This window comes from Diorhabda sublineata, chromosome 8 (assembly GCF_026230105.1).
Source record: "Diorhabda sublineata isolate icDioSubl1.1 chromosome 8, icDioSubl1.1, whole genome shotgun sequence".
NCBI lineage: Eukaryota > Metazoa > Arthropoda > Insecta > Coleoptera > Chrysomelidae > Diorhabda > Diorhabda sublineata.
In genome coordinates this window covers 14,170,862-14,192,665 of record NC_079481.1, presented here as the reverse complement: position 1 = coordinate 14,192,665, position 21,804 = coordinate 14,170,862, and the positions used below count along the sequence as shown (strand labels likewise).

Here is a 21,804-nt window from a genome sequence, read left to right as displayed (position 1 = left end):
AAAAGCTGAACTATATTCTACTCCAGGTGTGACTGCTTCTTCGATATAAACAATAAAAAACCAGGCCGTACGACCTGCGAATAAGTTAAATATTACTCATACTAAAATGATCCTGGCAACAACAATAATTACTTCTCGAAGAATCGTCAAAATGGCCAACACTTTCAAACCATTTTTGATGTATATTCGAATTTCTTGGCAATAAAATAAAAACTATCAGGTGTTTGGCACAAATCACGATAAAAATGCTTATTTTTAAATAACCGAGAAAATAACTATCGTATTTACGTTGTATCGTATGCTAAATGTTGTACCTAAGACGTTACGCAATATGGTGGTCTTACTGATATGTTTAAACTACCTACAAAATTTTCAATAATTTTTTTCTCTAATTATATTGATCAAAGAATAGAAAAAAATATAATAAAAGTTGTATACAAACTGCATGTATTATTCGTATTCTCTAAATCGATTATTTGATATCCCAAATCGACTAAATGATTGACATTCTGTTTGTTCAGACTATTGGTATGAATATTGATAATATGAATGTAATTGAGAAAGTTTACAACAGGAAATGCCTTCACTTTATCAACGCAAAACTAATTTATGTATTTATCTATTGCTTTGACAAGATTGACAAAAAAAATTAAAATTAATTCAGTTTCACTTAAGTATAAACTGTTCTGAATAATGTCCTTTATAATGATGTAGACATTCAGTTAATAAAAGTGTTAAAAGTAAAGCTTCTAATTGCTATTAAATCAAGTGAACGTGTATTGTATGTTAATCAACGACGACACAGTGCAAGGTAGAGAAATTTTACAGGAAATGTGTATAAAAAAATATTGAAATTTTATCTGAGAACGAGACGTTAATTAACAAGAAAAGTATCATTGAAACGTGATTGAATTAAGCTTTTTGCTGAATACTTGTTTATAAAAAAATAAATCATCAGTCTTAACAGTTTTTTTAACGGCAGTTAATTAAATTGTTTATCTTGATGTGACTCTTAGTAAACACAAATTTAATACAGCGTGCTTCTTGATGTGTTGATAGTTTCATTTATAGAGAAATGTAACCATGAAATGTATAAAATTTTTTCACTAAAAAGATTCGAAACTGATACTCATATTTCTGTAAAAACCGTTTTAAAACGGAAGTGTTTGTTTCACGTGTCGAAAACCAAAACTGCTTGTTTATTTTCTCTTACTTCTTTTGTTCGATCACCATCGTTCATTATTTTTACAATTATATGTTCATATTTTTAACCTGATTCTTCTTTCACTCTTTTTTTGCTACATTGCCTAACCTAAAATTTTTGTCACCTTCATCCATTAATTCTTAAATAAATAAACATAAACATTTATTTTATTACATTTTTATTCTTTGCTACTATAGCTATTATTTGACCCCCTCTATTTCTTGTTGTGTTTTTTCTATTGATTTTTCTATCTAGAACTGAAGCAAATAATATTTCTGATAGTCCATCGCCTTACCCCACCCTTCTATTTATTATAAATTCTTCTGTGTGGCCATATTTTGCTCTTACTCCAGCTCTTGAGTTTCCCATGATCATTTTTATTAGTTCTCTTTGTTTTTGTGAGATTACTTAAGTCCTTTAGGACTGCTGTAAGACTATGAATAAGATTTCTTTGTCTATATTGAATTCCTGGGTTTTTTCTATGGCCTCTTTAATCGTTTGAAATAGTAGATCTTTTTAAATGTTAGTGAAACTGGCCACGATTTGGTTGTATTCACAAATTAAACATCGGAGTAATTTCAAAGTTTATAGTTTCCCTGTGAATAAAGGTTATGATTAATTTATCTTATCATTAACGATGCTATAAATACTTACGTGTTTTTAAATGATTAAATATTACGAAACCGGTCGTAAAGCGACTTCCCGTTAATTATCATATCACGACAAAGAAACGAAGAAAAGTTCAAAATACGCCTACCACTAAAAGCTCCTGTAGAATAATTCCTATTATTTTACACGAATTTTAACCGGAGGAGTCACGATGTTGTTTCGATGGCGTTATAAGAACTTAATTAGAGAAAGTTTTTGTATTTTCGGTTTTTAACAAAATCGTGACACATTCAATTAAACTAATTTTCTAAAATGCATTTTTTTAAATGAAAAATCAAAGATTGGTGCATTTACATTGCGCACGGAAATCGAATTGGTAAAATTCATTTTTGTTGAATTGATAATTAAACTTTTTTGATGTTCTTGTGAAATTTGAGCGACATACCTCAAATACGAGGATATATTGAAAACTTCTTAGCCTACTATAGAACCAAACAAAATTTAAATGTCAAAATATTTTATTACTCAACATATTCTCCTCTTAATTGGATCCATTTATTACAGCGAACCTGCAACGTCTCTAGACATTAAAAAAAACTGTTTTTTCTTGCTCTGCAAACCAGACCTCGACAGCTTTTATCTCCTCCTCGTTGAAAGAAAATTTACGACTTATTAAACTTTTTTTCAGTTGAGGAAAGAGATGATAGTCGGACGGAGACAAATCTGGTAAATAAGGGGGTTGTTCTAGTAATTCAAACCCTAAATCATGAATTTTTTGCTTGGCAACATGAGATTTGTATTCAGTGGCGTTGACCTGCAAAAACAAAACACCTTTAGATAGCTTTCCGTGTCTTTTCTCTTTAATTTTTGTCCGTAGAGTAGTCAGTAATGTCGAATAGTAATCTCCAGTTATTGTTCTATCCTTATCCAAACAATCAATTAAGATTACGCAATTTTTCTCATGTCCAAATTGACGTAAACTATATTATGAACGCGTTCGTATGAAATATTCAGTGCTTCAGATATCCATTTTAGCCCAATTCGACGGTCTGATAAAATCATGTCATGAACTGCATCGATATTTTCGGAGACTGACACAGAAACTGGCCTTCCCGATCGGTCATCATCTTCAATGGAAAATTTACCTGTTTTGAAGCTTGCAGTCCAATTTTTCGCAGTCGCATACGAAGGATATTGATCACCAAGGGTATTAAGCATATATAAATCTTAACCTCTTAACCCTTTTAAATACAGGTACATGATGATGGCTCGATACTCCAAATTTTCAATTTTCACAATTTCGGTGGACACCTTTTTTTTTAATTTATTGCGTAACTCTGGTTTACTTTTTTGACGTCAAACTTTACACTGACACTTCTAATAAGTTATAAAGTATTTAAAGAAAATCATGATATCTTGGAGACCTGACTATTTTGCAAAAAAAGCTCTAGATTGCTTGATAATGAGCGCAAAACTGCGAAAACCAGGAAAAGATCATCAAATGGTTTTGGACTACCATCGCATAAAGGTTGAGGAGATTTTTTTTTTATTTTTATTTCAGTTTAACTTGCCTCGACAGCGCTGGTCATTGGCACACAAAAACAATCATAAGTTAAATACATTCGAATTAAATAAAAATAAAATTAAATACAGTTACATATATAAAAAATAAAATCTGTTACAATGTATAAATTAAATTATATTTTCTTGTACAGCTTGGTGGCTTTAAGGAACTGCACGATTTTCCTTATTTCCGTCGGGCAGTTAAGTGTCTCCTGGAGGTTGGTTTTCATATCAAACTGTTGATATGCGGTAGAATATTCTCTGCAGTCGGTGAGGATGTGCTTAACAGTCACAGGAACTTGACAAGTTCGGCAGACAGGACGACTTTCTGACGACATCAAATAGCCGTGAGTAAGTTTCGGGTGGTTGATGCGAAGTCTTCTTATTGTCACAGCTTCTCTCCTATTCAGAAAGTTTAGGGAAATGTGAGAAGTAGTTGGGTGGATTTGATGTAGTCAGTTTTAGACTTGGAAGCGGACATATAGATAAAACAACCATAGCTTTGGAGCCCCATTGGAGGTGGCTAATGGTTTTAATTATGTTCAGCCTCTTTAGGCAAATACCTTTTACATCATGAATATGATGGTTCCAGTTGAGTCGAGAATCAAAAGTCATACCAAGGATTTTCCATTGATTCACTATAGGTAGAGGGGAGTTATCAAGAAAAAATTTGGGGTGAGTGAATAGATGTTCTTCGAGAGAAATTTATCAGCATGGATTTGTTTCGGGAAAATGATAATCCTAGGTAGGGGGATCTCTCTTGTAGTAGATTTATTGCGTTTTGGAGTAGTTGGCATGTAGAGGGGACGTATTTACCGTGGCAATAAATGATTAGGTCATCAGTGTATTGGACATATTTTACGGGAGATGGGAAGTTGTCACATAGCTCATTTATTGTGAGGATAAATAAAGTAGAGCTTAATACTGAACCTTGAGAGATGCCAGTATTTTGAGGATGAGGAAGGGAGAGCTTACCGTTGCGGAAAACCTGAAAATTCTATCAGTTAGGAAATTATGGATGAATGATAATATGTTACCATGTAGATTGTATTGAGTGAGTTTATTCATTATTGCACACTGGATATAGAGTCAAAAGCACCTTCAATGTCGAGAATAGTTGCAATGACGTCCAGATGGTTATTTAATGCAGAGGAGATATCTGTTTGCAAGAGAACAAGGTTGTCATGTGTCGATCGATTACTTCGAAAACCCGATTGTGCGTCGGGAATAAGTTTGTATTTTTCAAGGAACCATAGGAGTCTTCTATTGATAATTTTTTCAAGGAGTTTACAAGTAGTGCAAGTGAGTGAGATTAGACCGAAAGACTTAGGGGATGATGTGGATTTACCTGCTTTTTTAATTGGAATGATTATAGAGTTGTGCCATGCATCAGGGAATTGGTGAGTATTCCAAATAATGTTACAGATGTCAAGGAGCTTGGAGAGGGACGAGTCGGATAGTTTTTTGAGAAATATATACAGGACATCATCAGGACCGGCAGCAGAATTTTTGCAGGACGATAGCGCGAATTTTAGTTCATTTAAACTAATAGGAGCATTGACAGACGCAATATCGAGAGGATTTAGTTGTAGTGTGGAGGAGGGCTCAATATATGAGTTATGAAAATCGGATGCCGGATTATGGATGCTGAAATTTTCTATAAAATGTTGCGCGAGTGTGTCAGAGATTTTTTGGCTGTCGGTGATAAGCAGATCGTCAGATATTAAAGAAGGAATTTTGATATTAGTTTTTTTGCCTTGAATTTGTGCACTTTTTTTCCAAACTTTAATTATAAATGGTTGGCGGTCTTGCTAATGACATTTTTAAGTGCTGTCATCTTGACTTAGGTCAGAATATGAAAATGACATAAGGTTATGGGTGCCAGTTCGACTAACTCCGTTATATTGTGTTCTGAGATCTAAGCAATCTTCGCTTGATCCTTGTAGTACCGGTTTTCGCCTGCGTGTGTTTTGTTATTGCGTAAAATGTCAAATTCGAGTTCATCCAGTTCTAAAATGGAATCAAAACACCACTACACCAACACTCATGATTTCACTGTCCGACGTGCGTTTCGAACCAAGTTATCGTCTTCAGAGACTGAAAGTAAACTGTCTTCAGATAGACGATAAATTGGTTATCGAAACGAAATAAAACTGATTAAATGATCAAGTACATCTTCTGATTCCAATTCTAATTTGGATACTCCTATGTATTATGAATGTTTTATCATTTTATTACTCTCTTATTCATAGGACTATAGGGTGATTGATTAGTGTGATAAAGTTCAGTGCCTCCTTTGCCCTTATTATATCTATTAGTAGACTTCATTTTTGAAGGTTATTTACTTACTGTGTCGTTTTGAAATTATATTTTTTTAATGAAACACCCTATATTTTATTGCATATTTAGAATCAGCCTGACTTTCCAGTGCAATAATACAGGGTTGTGATGAGTTCTATGGGGTAAGTTTTAACTAATTTTCCATAAAAATTTCCAACAATTTTAATACGTGTTCATTGTGAGGGAAATTCAAGAATGAAAATTTGTTGCAGCTAAAACATGGGAATAATAGTGAAAATTTTGAAAAATTATTTATTACGGTCATATCCATTGAATCTGATACAGGGTGAATCAAAATACTAATACATAATTTTTTCGGTTTATTCAAATGAATGAATTTCATGTGAGTTTCGGAAAGTATTACCAATTAACTTAACGTTTTAATCGTTAAAATTATTAGCTCTGGAGATAATATGTTGATTTTTTTATGCAAAACACTGATTATGTTCCTATATCTATCATTTAACAATTAATTGTGACTTGGCTATGATTTCTTTGTCAAAAACGGACATTTCATCATTGCCGTTTGGTACTGTGAAGGTTGAATTGCAAATACAAAGAAATAACGATTATTTGGTAATTGACCTTACATTACGAAGTATTCATTTCGTATTCTCTCCATTATATCATCCTTTGAAAATGAGTCCACTTCATTGAAATCTGGTGATCTTGGTGGCCACTGTACTGGACCATTTCTCCCGATGCATCTTCCAGGAAATAATTCATTCATTTCACCATTTCACCAAACAAAAATAAAAATAACTAACTAAAGATGCAAATAACATAAAATTTCAATACAAAGAAGAAAACCACAATGAGAATGGAACATGCCTGGAATTGAATATTATTATTAGAATAGTAGTAGTTTACAAAGTTAAAGGCACTTTCTATGCTCTCAAATTATTGCTAAATGCGAGAAAAGTGATTATGCATTTTTTTGCATTGTAAAATATTGAGCCCTTAACTAATTCTGAACGTAAAGTAGGTAGGTGCAACCTTTCTGAAATTGGAGAAGCGTGCTTACGAATTACGCAAACGGATTCAAAGATGAATAATATGAATAATCAGATTTTTCAATCTCTTAAAGAAGTCTCTGCAGTGAGCTCTGCTGTTTAGCCTAGCAGCCCTCTTTTCTGGTTTTAAGATTCGCTCAAATTGAGTACCACAGAAGGGAAGGGCATATCGGAGATCCAATAAGGACATAATAAACTGTTGAGGAGATGGATAAGTTCAGTTCTTTGGAAACTGATTTCAGCGCTAAACAGGAGGAACTTAATTTTACAGATTTAACGACGTCAATTGTGTTATTTAATAAAAGAGGCTGCAATATAATTTTATATGAAAAACTTTGGTTCCAGAAACGTTGAGCCAAAGAAAATTTGAATCGCACCATGATTTAAGTAACTAGATATGGTGATAAGTGTCGTGAGATCAGGGTTGTTTCAAGAGAAACTAGTATCGTCTGAAAAAAGACATATTCTACCACTAATATCTAGATAGGCCTTTATAAACAGAAGAAACAAAATAGGGCCTAGTATTGAACCTTGAGGCACTCCACATTCTATTGGTTTGCAAGAAGACATCGTTGTATCAACCCTTACCAGCTGACTTCTGTTGGTATGGTATGATTTAAACCATCCATCAATAGCATCAACAAACTATTTTATCGTGAAAATCAATCAGAAACTTTGAAAAATGAATTAAAAAATAGAAATTATTTCCATCCTTCCCTAGTGTATTAATAATTGTTTTAAAGGTTAACTTGTTTATTCCAATACCGGTTTCCTTATACAACATAAAAAAGTAAGAAACGCTCAACAAAAAACTTAATATTTACATTTATAAGATACAATTTAAAGAATCGATCGCAAAGCGACGCGACGCGTTTGACGCTTTTGCGCATGTCGTCGGCGTTCACGGACGAGAACCGCATATTTCGCCATGCAATCCGTGAATTTAGCAAAACCAACGATTACCGGCACTGACTACGATCAGCTGTCTATATAATTAATATAACTATTGATTTATTATTCTCAACAAATCACTAGTGTATATCGGAAACTTTTGACATTGGCGAGTATTCGGTTACTATTATTGTGTGTGCTGCTAAGTGGTTTAATACTCACCCCTAAATAATCCAACCCATTCTACAACAAAAACTTGTACGCGATCATTTAAGAAAGTATACTATATATATTTATTGCGTTATATTGCCTGTTTTAGTAGTGAAATGCATTAGTTTTTGTTTACATAATGAGTGATTATTTGGAAGACGAATATGCCAGGAATGTTATGCTAGAAGGTAATCCACTCAATATATTTATTTGTATGACTAATTTTGAACGTTATTATTACAGCTGTTTATGTATATTACATCTTGCTAATACAATCAAATTAGGATAAGCCAGAAATTAAGAGACACGAATATTATTATGTCTTAATGAAAATCGAATATAAACATGATGTTGAAACGTTAATAAATGGATAATAAATAAATTTCTTACCATTTACACCTTTTTTAATATGTTTTTGTTGATAAATCGTTTTGACTTTTGGCCACATTTCTTTTAATTTCAATTTATTTTATAACAGAATATAATCTTGACGTTTCGAGTTGCTTTTGGTCTCTATCAAAACATATCATTTCACATTGATAATTTGCATATTTATATTAATCCATAGATCACCTCCAACATTAAATTTCTGTTTTAACCTTACTAAATATTTGTATCTAAATTTGATCCTTATATTGTCATATATCTTAAAAATAAGTAGGAACCTTCAATTGAATTATTCATAGTTACATATTTCAGACTCTGTTTCAAGGATTTTTAAATTCTAATAATTAAACGTATGTTTTTTGATTGGTTGAGACAATTTTAGACGACTTTTCACTATAATCTATAAGTGTTGAGATGTTTGTCCTATGTAAATAGCGTTACAATCAATCATTACAAGGTACTTGATATAGAATATTACTTCCTTCATTTTTGAATGTTCAAAATTTTAGTTAGATGAAGTTCCTTTATCTCAAAATATTCCTATTAAATTTGTAAAAGTTGTATTAACGAAAAAATTGGACATAATTTGAAAAACGCACTAGAAAATTACTATAAAACTATAAAAAATTGATCAAAGTTAAGAGACACGAATATTATTATGTCTTAATGAAAATCGAATGTAAGCAAGATGTTAAAACGTTAATAAATAGATAGTAAATAAATTTATTACTTTTCACACCTTTTTTAATATGTTTTTTTTGATGAATCGTTTTGATTTTTGGCCACATTTCTTTTACTTTCAATTTATTTTATAACAGAATATAATCTTGACGTTTCGATCTGCTTTTGGTCTCTATTAAAACATATCATTTCACATTGATAATTTGCATAATTATATTAATCAATAGATCACCTCCAACATTAAATTTCTGTTTTAACCTTACTAAATATTTGTATCTAAATTTGATCCTTATATTGTCATATATCTTAAAAATAAGTAGCAGCCTTCAATTGAATTATTCATAGTTATATGTTTCAGCTACTGTTTCAAGCCTGTGTTATCAATAACTTTTACGCAATAATCTAACCTAACTTGCCTCGAAAAAACTAAAGAAATTTTGTGATTATGTGCTCTTTTTGTAAATTTTAAATTGAAATAAATATATTAATCAAAAAGTTCGATAAATAAAATTGATAAATCCACCAAAATATCTCCGTTATATATGTTGGGAAAAATTTCTTTCATTTTCATCTCCTAGTCTCGTACTTCACGTACAATCACAAACAAACATACAATAAGGCGAAGCTGAGTGAAGAATTTAAAATTGAAGGTTCAGCGTTAAAATAATCGAAGAACCGTTTCTGTAGTATTAGGCTTCTTCAGTAGACCAATAGTCCAATATATTTTTTTTCTATAACAATGGTTTCTTGGCTTTCGAAAAACAAGAGGAACTGAGCTCTCTTAAAGCGATTTTTGAAAGTGCTTTCATTTATTGTGTACTAGATTCACGTGCAACTCACAAACAAATATACTAATTGAAAGTTCAAAAACTCAATGAAGTGTTTGTATAGCATTTGGAGCATTTTTTCTTCAAGTGGGCTTTCTGTTTACATCCGCGTTCGTGTTGTCTTCGTTACCATATTATCATCGATTATCATAATGTTTTAAAAATTTTGTTAATTCGTGCTGGTTACACAGCAAATAAGTTTGTCTCGTTCTTCAGTAAAATCTCCAATATAACTTTTATTCTACACTTCTTGACTTGGGAAAAACGAGCGAAACTTTGCTCTCTTGAAGCGATTATTGATAGTGCTATCATTTATTGTTTAATAGGTTCACGTGAAACTCACAAATAGATAATTAAAAGTTCAATGCCAAAATATTCAAAGAAGTGTTTGTATAGCATTTGGAGCGTCTTTTCTTCAAGTGGACTTTCTGTCTACATCCGCGTCCGTGTTGTCTTCGTCATCATATTCGTTTTTTTTAACGGAATTCAAACAACTGACAAATCATCATCGATTATCATAAAGTTTTCAAAATTTTATTAATTCGTGTTGGTTCTACAGCAAATAAGTCCCGTTCTTTAGTAGATCATTCATTGTCATTTGTTTCTATGTAATTGTAAAATCGATCTAAACTCAGTTTTCTCTAAACAATTGTTGATGGTACCAGGCTCTATATACAAATTTCATGACAAGAAGCATGTTTTCTCTGGTCTAATGTCTTTATCAAAACAAGTGAGAACGTGATTGACTACTACCCTGTGGTGAAATTATTTAAAAGTGTAATTTATGCCTTAATTTAATGGTTGAAATTCAATAGCCGTATTCCAATGTCAAACCTTTGTAGCTACCACTCCATGTGCCGTGGTACATACAATACAGGTACACTTGTATTCACGACATTTTTCATCCTTCGTCTGTTTCCCCAACCACTTAATGATATATTATCCTTCGACCTTTGAATGACCGATACCTGATCCAGGGAATTCTAAGTTGTTGAAAATTCTAAGTTGTCTTCTTTTAGGAATTCCAAGTCGCTTTTCTTTTATAACTTTCTCGATATGCTAACAGCAGATAATTAACTTCTTCAATATATCTGGTACCACGTTTCAGGAAAAACCATTATCGTTATCGAACTTTGATTATAGTGTTACCTCTTCGTCATTTTGGACCATAAGACAAGCGCCCAACTCAGTTGCCGAACGGACACTTTCTTCCATTTTTTCCTGTTTTTCTTATCCATTTGCGTATTTGCGTTTCAAAAGATTCCGGAGACTTAGTTTTCTACATACAAATTTCTTATCTTGCTTTGATGCTGATCGATTCCGATTCCAATAAGTAGAATATTTAAAGAATAGAAGATACAGTCATTTATTGTAAATTATTACTACTATTGAGAAAGTCTGTCAGTAAAATTGTTACATAAACTTCCTATTTGTCGAAAAATTTAATTTTTGTCATCAATTTGGAATCTAATATTCTCGTATTATATGTAATGTTTTTACAATGAATTGGAAACTTGTATCTTTTATTGATGTAATATGAGAAGTTTCGTAACACAAAAGGATCGAATAGATAACAACCACAGGTTTTCCTTGAATATAATCTAAATAATAAGAGAAATAATTACTAATATAAGAGACATGTCATCAAAAAGGTTTAAAAAAAATTGACATAGAGAATTGAATAAATTTAAAGTATAGAAATACAAATTTTGTTGTTTTATTAAAGAAAAAATTGAATTAAATCTAAATATTTCTTTCCAAAATTAGTTTAAAACAAATAATTGTTATGTTAAAAATCATCATCATCATCATCAACATAAATATGATCCATTTTATTTGTTATTAAGATACCTGCATTATTGTTGAACCAAAAATTAAATCAGTAATAGTGTTGATCACGATATTCTCGATTTCGAGAGTCTCATCTCGCTTTCGAGATGAGAGACGAGACTTTCAAAAAGTCCCATAAAATAACTGTCAGGCAATGTTTCACCTTTTTTAATTTTCCGAGGTATTACCTCGAAAAAACTAAAGAAATTTTATGATTATGTACTCTTCTTAATAATTATTCTAAAATCGCATAATAATTTTAAATGACTGGGTTGCTTTTATGTTGGAGTAAAAATGAATTAAATTAAAAGTATTTCTTTACGAAATTAGTTTAAAACAAATAGTTGTTATGGACCTTTAATTTTTTATTTCATCAACAACGTCAAAATAACAAGAATACTTGGATGTTTTTCTATATGACTTCGGCTGGAATATTCAAACCATAAGCTTGATAGACACTTTGGTTTGGTTTCTAAATTGTACATGTGAAAAGTATCAAATTAAACTAATGAAAATCAAGCCTAATTCTGCATGAAGGAGATAAAATCTTATATATTTGACGGGCGCCAAATTGTTTTTTCTTAAGAAATAATTATCAATTCATGAAAATTTGTATTTTATAAAATTAACTCTCTTAAGGCAAACAGAGCTGCAATCGTCTTGCTTCGATATCTTCTTCCAAATTGTGACAAATTTTGACTAGGTACAGATAAATTATATTCGCTTAATAATTTTTTGTAGAAATTTTTCATGTTTGTAATTCGGTATTGTGGTAAATTCGGTCTGAGAAATTTGAGATGCAAATTTGTACAAGTTAACTCAGATTTTAGGATGCTATTTTAAAACCAGTGAACCAAATATTTAGAATATTCTCAATTGTACTAGACTGATAGTAACTATTTTCAATAATTGTTTACATTGCTAAATTTCCCAGATAATTCTTCATATTTCTAGAACAATTTAGAAGATTCTGGATCGAGTATAGTAATATACATTCATAATTTATTTCTTCCTTTTATTTTGAGAAATACGAGGTGCTTGAGCCTAGTTGAATAGAACATTGTTTGAAGCAATCGCTATGTCGTTCAGTTAATAATTGATTTTGATTTAAATTTTTTTTGTTACAGGTCAGTACATCAATTGGTGAACTTTGGTAAGAGCTTTAGATCAGTAAATTGACATAAACCAACAGATTGATCTATTAAAAATCTTTTCACTAGCGTTTTATGGACACATTAGAATATTTCACGTTGCGTTGCTACAATTCCGATCCTCCATAAATTTATTATTTTAACTGCTATAATAATAAAAGTTGTTGACCCATCGATAGCAAGCTATCGATAAATTGTCTGGACATTGCCCTACTAATAATAAATTAATTAAATGCTCACTGAAAATAAAACTTACCCCAATACTTAAATTCTTGTTAAGTTAGTGGGTATTGACGTAAAACAATAATAGTCCAGTCAATAATTATAAAAAAAGGTAAACTGTGTATTGGGGTGATTAATTCCTATCATTAGGTTTAGATAGGACATTTCAGACTGTTGTGACATAATAATTTCTCATTTAAAATTATTTAAATTTAAGAACATTGCCTAAATGTTACCCACACAGAGATACAATCTCTTGTGTGTAAATTTGTTTCTTATTTTTACCTTCCATTAACCTATCCTCTCTGATTACTAATATTTATGGTACACGATCCTAATAAGGACCCACATCATAGTTGATTGATTGCGCGTGTCCCCTAGACACTTGAGTTCAATTAAGATATCAAATTATTTTGTATCGATGTGACACTAACGACCATATTTTAATCTTTCATATAATAGTTACAGTGAAAGCTCTCTATCTCGAAACTCAAGTGACAAGCAATCTATTTCGAGTTAAAGGAGTTTCGAGTAAGGGAGACTTCGAGATAAAGAGGTGGAATAAATTTACTTCGAGTTACAGAGGTTAAAATTTTTTTAATGAATTTTATTCTTGTGGATCAAAATATTTTACACAATTTAATTGAAAAAATCATTGGTTAGCTCGAAGATACATTACACAGACAACCCTCCATATTTGTATTAGCGTTAAAACGATCTAACCGCCCGCTCAATTATTTTTCGTGAATGTTTTATGAGTAAAAACACTGTAAATCGTTGTAATGAAAGATATAAAATGTGTTTAATATATTGAATACGGATCTGGCATGTTAATTTAACCTATTAAATCCTACCTTGTTTATCATTCAAAATTAACAATGTTACCTTCATAATTTAGAAGAATAAACATATGAATGAAGAATGTCGTAAAAATCGATGAACAAAAGCAGGCCACACCCCATTTCTTCTAGTTTATGTCACGACATGAAGTGTAAAGAGAACGTGACTAATATTTTTTTTAATAGAGAGTGTTCCCATCAGGGAAGCTACTTAAAACGAATTATTCGACATAATTTTCCATTTCACTTGATCTTTTTTTGGATCAATGATTTACGTTCAATGAAAGTCGAAACCTTCGCCTCTAGGGGTTTACTTTTGCTTTACTTTCCATCTTCAGTTTACATTTTGAATTTTGAAGAACGGAAAGAGAAACTTGTTCATCATCTATTTTTGGTACATTTTCTTTGGTTATAAAATGAAGTTTATTCATTTTCGTTAAAAGCTTAATCCGTTTCTTTTTCTCTCTCAGTTAGTAGATAATTTTCTTAGGCAATTTTTTCTTTGGTTGTTTTTCTAGCATACCCTTCCTGTCCTATCTTAAATTTATAATAAAAATTTAATCTTTTTGATCTAGCTGTATAATTTGTTGCAATTTTCTTAAGATATTTTTTAAAAATAAAAGGAATATGAAGAAAAACTATGAAAATAATATTTTAAATGTAAATTAAAAAACTTACTTTGGCCTTTCAGAATGTTTTTCTTATTTATTTATACGATTTCTATTTGCGGGGTGAATTAATGGACACCATCTCTGATATTCTTAATTTGTTTAAATACTTCACATTATAATACTCTAAACAACACTTACTTATAATTCAATTATCACTATCACTTTACTAACTTAAATAATTTATTCTAATTCTTCGATGACTTTCTATTTTGATCTGTTCATTTCTACTAAACTCCTTTTATATCTCAAAAGAATTTTAAAAACTTCTAGAAAATGAAGAAACAAAAAAAATGTATAAGTAAACCTTCCTAGGAATTATTCAAAAGAAACAATTTAAATAAACCGCCTGACATAAAGACAAAGTTATATAAAAATCAAACATTAAAGCGTATCTACCGAATTTTAGAATTCCTGGTATTTCAATCGTATATTGAAAATTGCCACATTCGTTGAATTTTAGAATTCCATAATAGCCGGACAGGGCCGGTGTGAGGACCCATTTCACGAACTTTTTCGTAACAATAAAAATAATTGATGATAATGATGAAAAATATGAAAAAGTTTGTTGGGAATATTCAAGTAGGTTCAGAAATATCAAGTGATCTTCATCTATTACCTGAAAAAACTGCTATCGATTATATTTAATTTGAATTAAAAAAAAGTGCGACACTGACTGAACCACAGAATTTTCCTTACATATAAATATTACAAATCGCAGTTTTCCCTACTAACAATTACACTGTTTGGCGAGCGTTTCGATGAACAAGTTGTCGTCTTCAGAGACCGAAGGTAATTCACGTTTTAGAAATTCAAACTTAATCGTTCTATTGGAAAAATAGATTCAAACGTTATGGTAACATGAAGGAAAGTGCTGAAAATAGGTGTTTAATGAAAAATGGAAAATATAAGACTTCGATTTACAGATTTATTATAAGATCACTGAAAAACGGAATAAAAATTTGTTGTTGTGGTAGTTTCAGCAATTGAATTCAAAAGTGGTAAACTCAATTTTGCAGAGGGCAAAATATTAAATTTTGAATTCGTAGGTGGAGAAGATTGGAAATAAAAAAAATTAACTGAATTCTTATCACATTTAATTTATTAAATTATATAAGTATATAATATACGTTTGTTAGAATTCATATTAAAGTTATAAAAGATGGCAGGTAATTATATTGAGCTCCAGATACTTGACTTTGGTTTTTGACAAGCTCATTGATGTCAGGAATCATATTCGTTGTAGTTATTTTAAGAATTGATTGGGGATGTTGTTGTGTTTGTTCTTATTTATTTTCATGACTGAAAACATCTGCCCACATAAATAGGAGCTACCAAACATGCAGAGAATGCGTACTGCATGCTTTTTTAAATTCTGGGTAATTATCCAAACTCTTGAAGTATTGTATACAAAATACAAGAGCGTTAATCTCATCAATTTTTTTTTTTTTCAAAATACTGTCCGATTGAAGATGTATCAACTCCATTTGCAAATGAATTGGTGCCTGTGAATCTTAAAATATTATTATTCTTTCTGTGACATATTGAGATCGCGGGCCTTATTGATACGGCCCAGGGGCCGGAGATAGCCCGCGGGCCATATCTTTGGCATGACTCAAGAATCGTATTCCGATAAAAGATTTTCGTCTTGTACAAAAAGAACTGGCAACGTTGTTATAAGTTCTTAGTCGCTCTCATCTAGACAATTAAATTCAACGGAGCTTGTATGAAATAAGCACCAGCTGGACAGGAGGCGATACGATTGAATTAAAAATAAAAATGGTGTATATTTCGTAACACGCTTATTGAATTTCTTGTTGAAAATGAATATCTTTGAAACCTTTTCTATCTGATCTATAGCACTTCACTTGTAGGTGTAGGTCTTATCATTATTTTTGGTTTTAAATTATATAAATTACTGTATGAACAAAAATTGCGAACAAATTAATGAATTATCCATTCAAACACAACGAAAAACTTATACAAAGGAGTTTTTACCAGTCACCAATCATTCCATCGAATCAATAATATTTGCGAAACTTTTCCTCGGTTTCTTTAACTGTTTTCTTGCGTAAAAAATAAATTCTCTCTTTAGATTAAAATAAAATAATAATAATTTTCGAAGCCTTCTAGTTTACACTATGTATAAAGACAAAAAGAAGCTTAAAAGCTATCGAAAATGAAGTACCTAAGAAAAATCTTGGGAGAAACTAAAGTATACGAATTAAAAAATGAAGATATAAGAAACATACTAAAGAATAAATTAATGCTACTAAGAAATGAAACTATAAATCGGTTATCGAAGACGAATGAAGATTTCGAAACAGGTTAAAAATGTTTGGGGTTCGAATAAATAGAAAATGAACATCAATCGAGAGAAAACAAAAGAAAAAATAATGCTAATAGGGAAAAACAACGAAGTTGTTAACATTCATTTGAATAGGGTCACGCTAGAATTATTTATTGAAGTAGACGCCAAGAAAATGGAAAAGTAGACATAAAAAGCAGAAACATGAAGAATACAGTTTTTAAAAAGATGGTGGTATCTATAAAGATAAAAAGAAGCTCAAAAGCTATCGAAAATGAAGTACATAAGAAAAATCATCCTGGGAGAAACCAAAGTATACGAAATAAAAAATGAAGAAAGAAACTAAGGAATAAATCAATACTACGAAGAATTGAAACCATAAATTTGCTATCAAAGACGATTGAACATTTCGAAGCAGGTTGAAAATGTTTGGGGTTCGAATAAATAGACAATGAACATCAATCGAGAAGAAACAAAAGAAAAAATAATTGTAATAGGGAAAAGCAATGAGTTTGTCAACATTCGTCTGAACAGGGTAATAATAGAACAAATTATTCGAATGGTAGCAATAGAAATAAATACTGGAATGAAGAGTGGAACAGTATACAATTTTTGAGAAGAGGGAAACATCTATAAAGGCAAAGAGAGTGTCATAAGTACACTATAAGCAGCGAATATGAAATACCAAGTATCTAAGAATAATTCAAATAACAAAAATATACAAAATACGAAATGAAGATATGAGGAATAGGCAAAACGTTAAATCAGTACAAGAAAGGATTAAAATCATTGAATTGAAACGATACGACTACCTTGGACGAATAAAGAATTAGAAATAGGTCGTGAATGTTTGGGAATCAAGAAGACACGAGAAAAAGCTCAGAGAAAGACAATCAACTGCAGGGATCATAACTGGTATAATTTCATTACTACCTCGTAGTTTTTTTATTACCAATATTAATATTATTATGCAAATCTTTACGGTAATTTATAAAGCTATTAATCATAAGTCCAATTATAAACTTAACAAAGACCTTGTCTTTTGTACCTACGGTTATTACATATTACGCAATTAAGAACGATTAAAAATATTTTCAAGAAATTTAAGTATAAAGCACAAAGATCTAACTTTCAAAAATTTCCCTACAAAAAAAAATAGAAAAACAGGAGAATGTAGTATTCAAATAATAATTCTATGCTCGCTTGAATAATTTGATAACTGTTGGAACTAGCTTCGGTTGAGTAATAACGGTATTGCTGAATATTCCCAGACTGTAATAACTCATTCGGAATGCAGATTCTCATTGAAATGCATACGCCGTTATAACGAGCAACAATCTGAATAGAAACAACATCATATTCCTTTTTTTGTAAATAAATTGTGATAGAAATGTGGTAAAATGGAAGAAATGTTTTGATATGTTCAATTTAATGCTAGCACTAATTATTATCGTTTTGTTAATACGAATCTTGATAGATTTGATTTCTAAAACTCAATCAAAAGAATAACCTCGCAGTCCCAAAATATTGTAGCTATCACTGTTTTGATGTTTTTCTTTACCTTGACGGTGTCAATCCATGGAATCTCTTTTGGATGTCAGATCATAGTTAGAATCCATAGTTTGAAAACTCACATTGCTTACATTGTACTCTGGCGCTGTGAATTCGAAGCACCCATCTTGGGTAACTTTTGTCATATTTGAATGCTCCTGTAGGATCTTTAGAACAATTGTTTTCGAAATGCTGGTCTGTACTGTAATTTTTTTTCTAGTTCTAGCCACCACATTGATCGAAGCAGTGCTGGATGTCTTATTTGGTGAGCGCCTTTACAAGCTCTGCTGTTTTTTGCTTCACCGCCCCCATCGACCCAAATCGGGTCCATTTCAAAACAAATTGTATCTTTGGAAAGAAACAAAAAAAGTCTCACGGTGCCAAATCTGGTGAGTACGGCGGGTGTTCGAGCACTGGAATTCACTTACTGGCCAAATACTGCTTCACAAATAGCGCGTTATGTGCAGGTGCGTTGTCCTGGTGCAAAATCGAGTCGTTTCTCACGAACTCGTTCTCGAAGTGTTGCCAAAACTGATAAATAGTAAGTCTGTTTGACAGTCTGAGCCTCTGGAGCCCATTCAGTCATCACGATACCGTTAATGTCGAAAAAAACGATCAATACTGCCTTGAATTTTAATTTGTTCTCTAGACCCTCACAAAAGCGCTTAGATTACTCAAAAACACGCACATGAAATAAAGAATTGTCCCCATAGGCCTCTTGCAACAATTAATAGCACTCAGATGGAGGTTTTTTCAATTTAACGAGAAATTTGAGATTGATACGTTGCTACTGCACTAGTACTATAATAGTGATGGAAACGTGTTGGGCATAGATAAGATATCTAGATACTCAACGCACTACTCATTTTTGACCCCACCGTCTAGGGTGCCCTCTAGGCGCGCAGTCTCATTATTTAATAGCCAGACCTCGTATCCTATAAATTGTTGCCGTTGATGCGTTAAATTGTGACATTTTGCGTACGTTAATTATGGGATCAGCATCAACTGCATTTAATGCATTTTGCTCTATAGCGAGTGTTCGTAGAGGTAAGACATTTCCTACAAATATTTTATAAAAAATAATGGAAATTAGTTTTTATCAATTAATGTAAGCAAACCTGTTTCTCGTGATCTGCAATCAACCCCAACAAAAGTTCTATATAACAATTTTTAATAATTTTGTTCAGAATGCTTCTTTATGGCGAACGGTTTCCTTCACATGTACAAAGATCTACATTTGTATCGAGTTAAACAAAGAGTACTTTTTGGTTAGAAAAATTGATTGAAAATTCATTTTTATAATCTTTAGATTATACAGGTTGTCCCTACTTTCCTACCTTTCCTATTTCTATGATCTAAACAAACAAACAAACTAACGAAGCTGGATAAAAAAATAGGTTTAGCACAGCAAGTTACCTGTATGCATAATTTGGACATCTAAGGCTGAAATAATGATAATAAGATCAAAATATAGCGAACAACAGCGGAACTAATTTCTTTTTGTCCCCATCGAGAAGTTCAACATCTCAGGCTGACTAATACTGATGTCTCTTCACTTTACATTTGATATTATATTAATTGTTTCTCTGTTTGTATATGAGAACCGTGGGAATAGAATATAAAGATAAAAATCTCAATTGTACAATTCGAGAATAACAATTAGTTGCGTTGGAAACTGTCATGATATGATAATAAATTGAATTCGAATAAATGAGTTTCACTTACGCAATAATTCATGTACGTTTTTTGCGATATTTCGTATCATTGTTAAGTAATTAATAGCGATAATTCGTAATCGATTCGTTTCGAGTTTATTCTGTACATCACGTTTGTTTATGAATCGAATTTACTAACGGGTATTTCAAATCTTTCATTCACGTTATCTGATTAAATCTCGTGACCTTTTTCATGAATTCGTTGGCGTACTTTTGAACAAGATGCATTAATTAATCAACACCAATTTCTAATTCAGATTGAAGGTTAGTTACATTTAACAGGTTATTCCAAAAGTGCTGGTTATTCATACAGAGGGGCGTGACAGTCCGGGCAGGCATGGAAGAGTACAAACATTGATACGAATGTTCAGAACACCGTTATAAATGGAAAATGAAAAGTCCTCATTGATTTGATGGGTGTAAAAAATTTTATTTATAACCAAAAATATCAAAAATGTTTTTTTTAGGGAAACGGTGAGTTTTAATCGACGAAAATTATGTCTCAACATTTGTAGGCAAGAAAAGTCTTGCTGAATAGCATACTATCTATCTATATAAGAAATCCTTCATACCAGCCTCAATTCGTTTTGTTTAAGTATCGAAAGGCTCCTTACTGCAGCTGCAAAACCTCAGTATCTAAAGATGAAGACACGGATATTTACTTCCTTATAACAATGAAGCATCTACTGCATTTATATATTAATTGAATCAAAATTTATTTCATTGCTCAGCTCTATGAGTTTTCTTGGTAACTACATTTGATTTATGTCTCACAGCTTCTCTAATATTCTATTATCATTCGGAATTCAATAAGACTAACTTAACTTACCGGATCTATGTATGTGTGATTTGTAAGGTTCGAATATGTTGCTCATTTTGTATTTTCCAACCCTTATTACACACATTTTTAGTCAAGATCATCCAAAACTCTCCTTATTGGAGCTGCAAAACCTCAGTAGCTAAAGATGAACACTACTGCTACTTGGAAAGTGTATATTCAATTTCTATTTATACGGATATCAACTTCCTAACACCAAGGAGAATCTACTGCATTTATATATTAATTGAGCCAAAATTTATTCCAATTCTCAGATCTCTATAAGTTTTCTTGGTAACTATTGTATTTAATTTATCTCTCACAGCTTCTCTAATATTCTATTTTCACTTGGAATTCAAAAAGACTAAACTAATTTACCGGATATATGTATTTCTGATTTTTAAGGTTCGAATCTGTTGCTCATTTTGTGCTTTTCAACCCTGTCATACACATTTTTTCTCAAGATCATCCAAAACTCTCCTTACTGGAGCTGCAAAACCTCAGTAGCCAAGGATGAAGACTACTGCTACTTGAAGGAAGCATCTAAACTGCATTTATATGTAGTGTGAGAGCTTCGCAGTCGCCTACAGCGCATGCCCGCTTTCTTCTGCCCGCGTAGCTTCTGCACAGAGCAGTCGGAGGTTGAGGTTGATAACTAGATTTTTTATATTAGATAAACGGTTTAACAATTTTATGTTAGGTTAGGTCTTTTTGGTTTTAAGATAGCACCTTAAAATTTGGGCGAGTTTACATGTACGAATATTGGATTAAAAATTTCTCTGCCCGAATTTACTACTACTAATTAACTGCGGAATTTACTACCACTCACTGTTATGGAGTTCTTTCCCCTATAATTTGACTTTTGTCCCCATTGGTATTGAACATTCTAGAACAATCTCAAATGTTTAGTTTATGAGTGAATTGAAGTATCTGGGATTGGCTCTAATAGCAGGACACAATAGGAAGGAAAGCGAGTTG

The 21,804-nt window shown here is 31.5% G+C and overlaps 1 protein-coding gene across 2 annotated transcripts in view; it reads left to right on the top strand.

Moving 5' to 3' along the window:
• The window catches only part of LOC130448447 (cerebellar degeneration-related protein 2), a 158,193-nt gene that overhangs the window by 38,791 nt on the left and 97,598 nt on the right, over positions 1–21,804 (top strand). Inside the window, exon 1 of one of the 2 annotated variants that reach the window (XM_056785839.1) lies at positions 7,648–8,018. The exons of the other annotated variant lie outside the window; for it this stretch is intronic. Within the exon in view, the coding sequence (XP_056641817.1) occupies positions 7,970–8,018 (49 nt within the window). The 5' untranslated portion in view covers positions 7,648–7,969. Of the gene's footprint in view, positions 1–7,647; positions 8,019–21,804 lie in introns of those variants that run through there. 2 annotated transcript variants of the gene reach the window in all.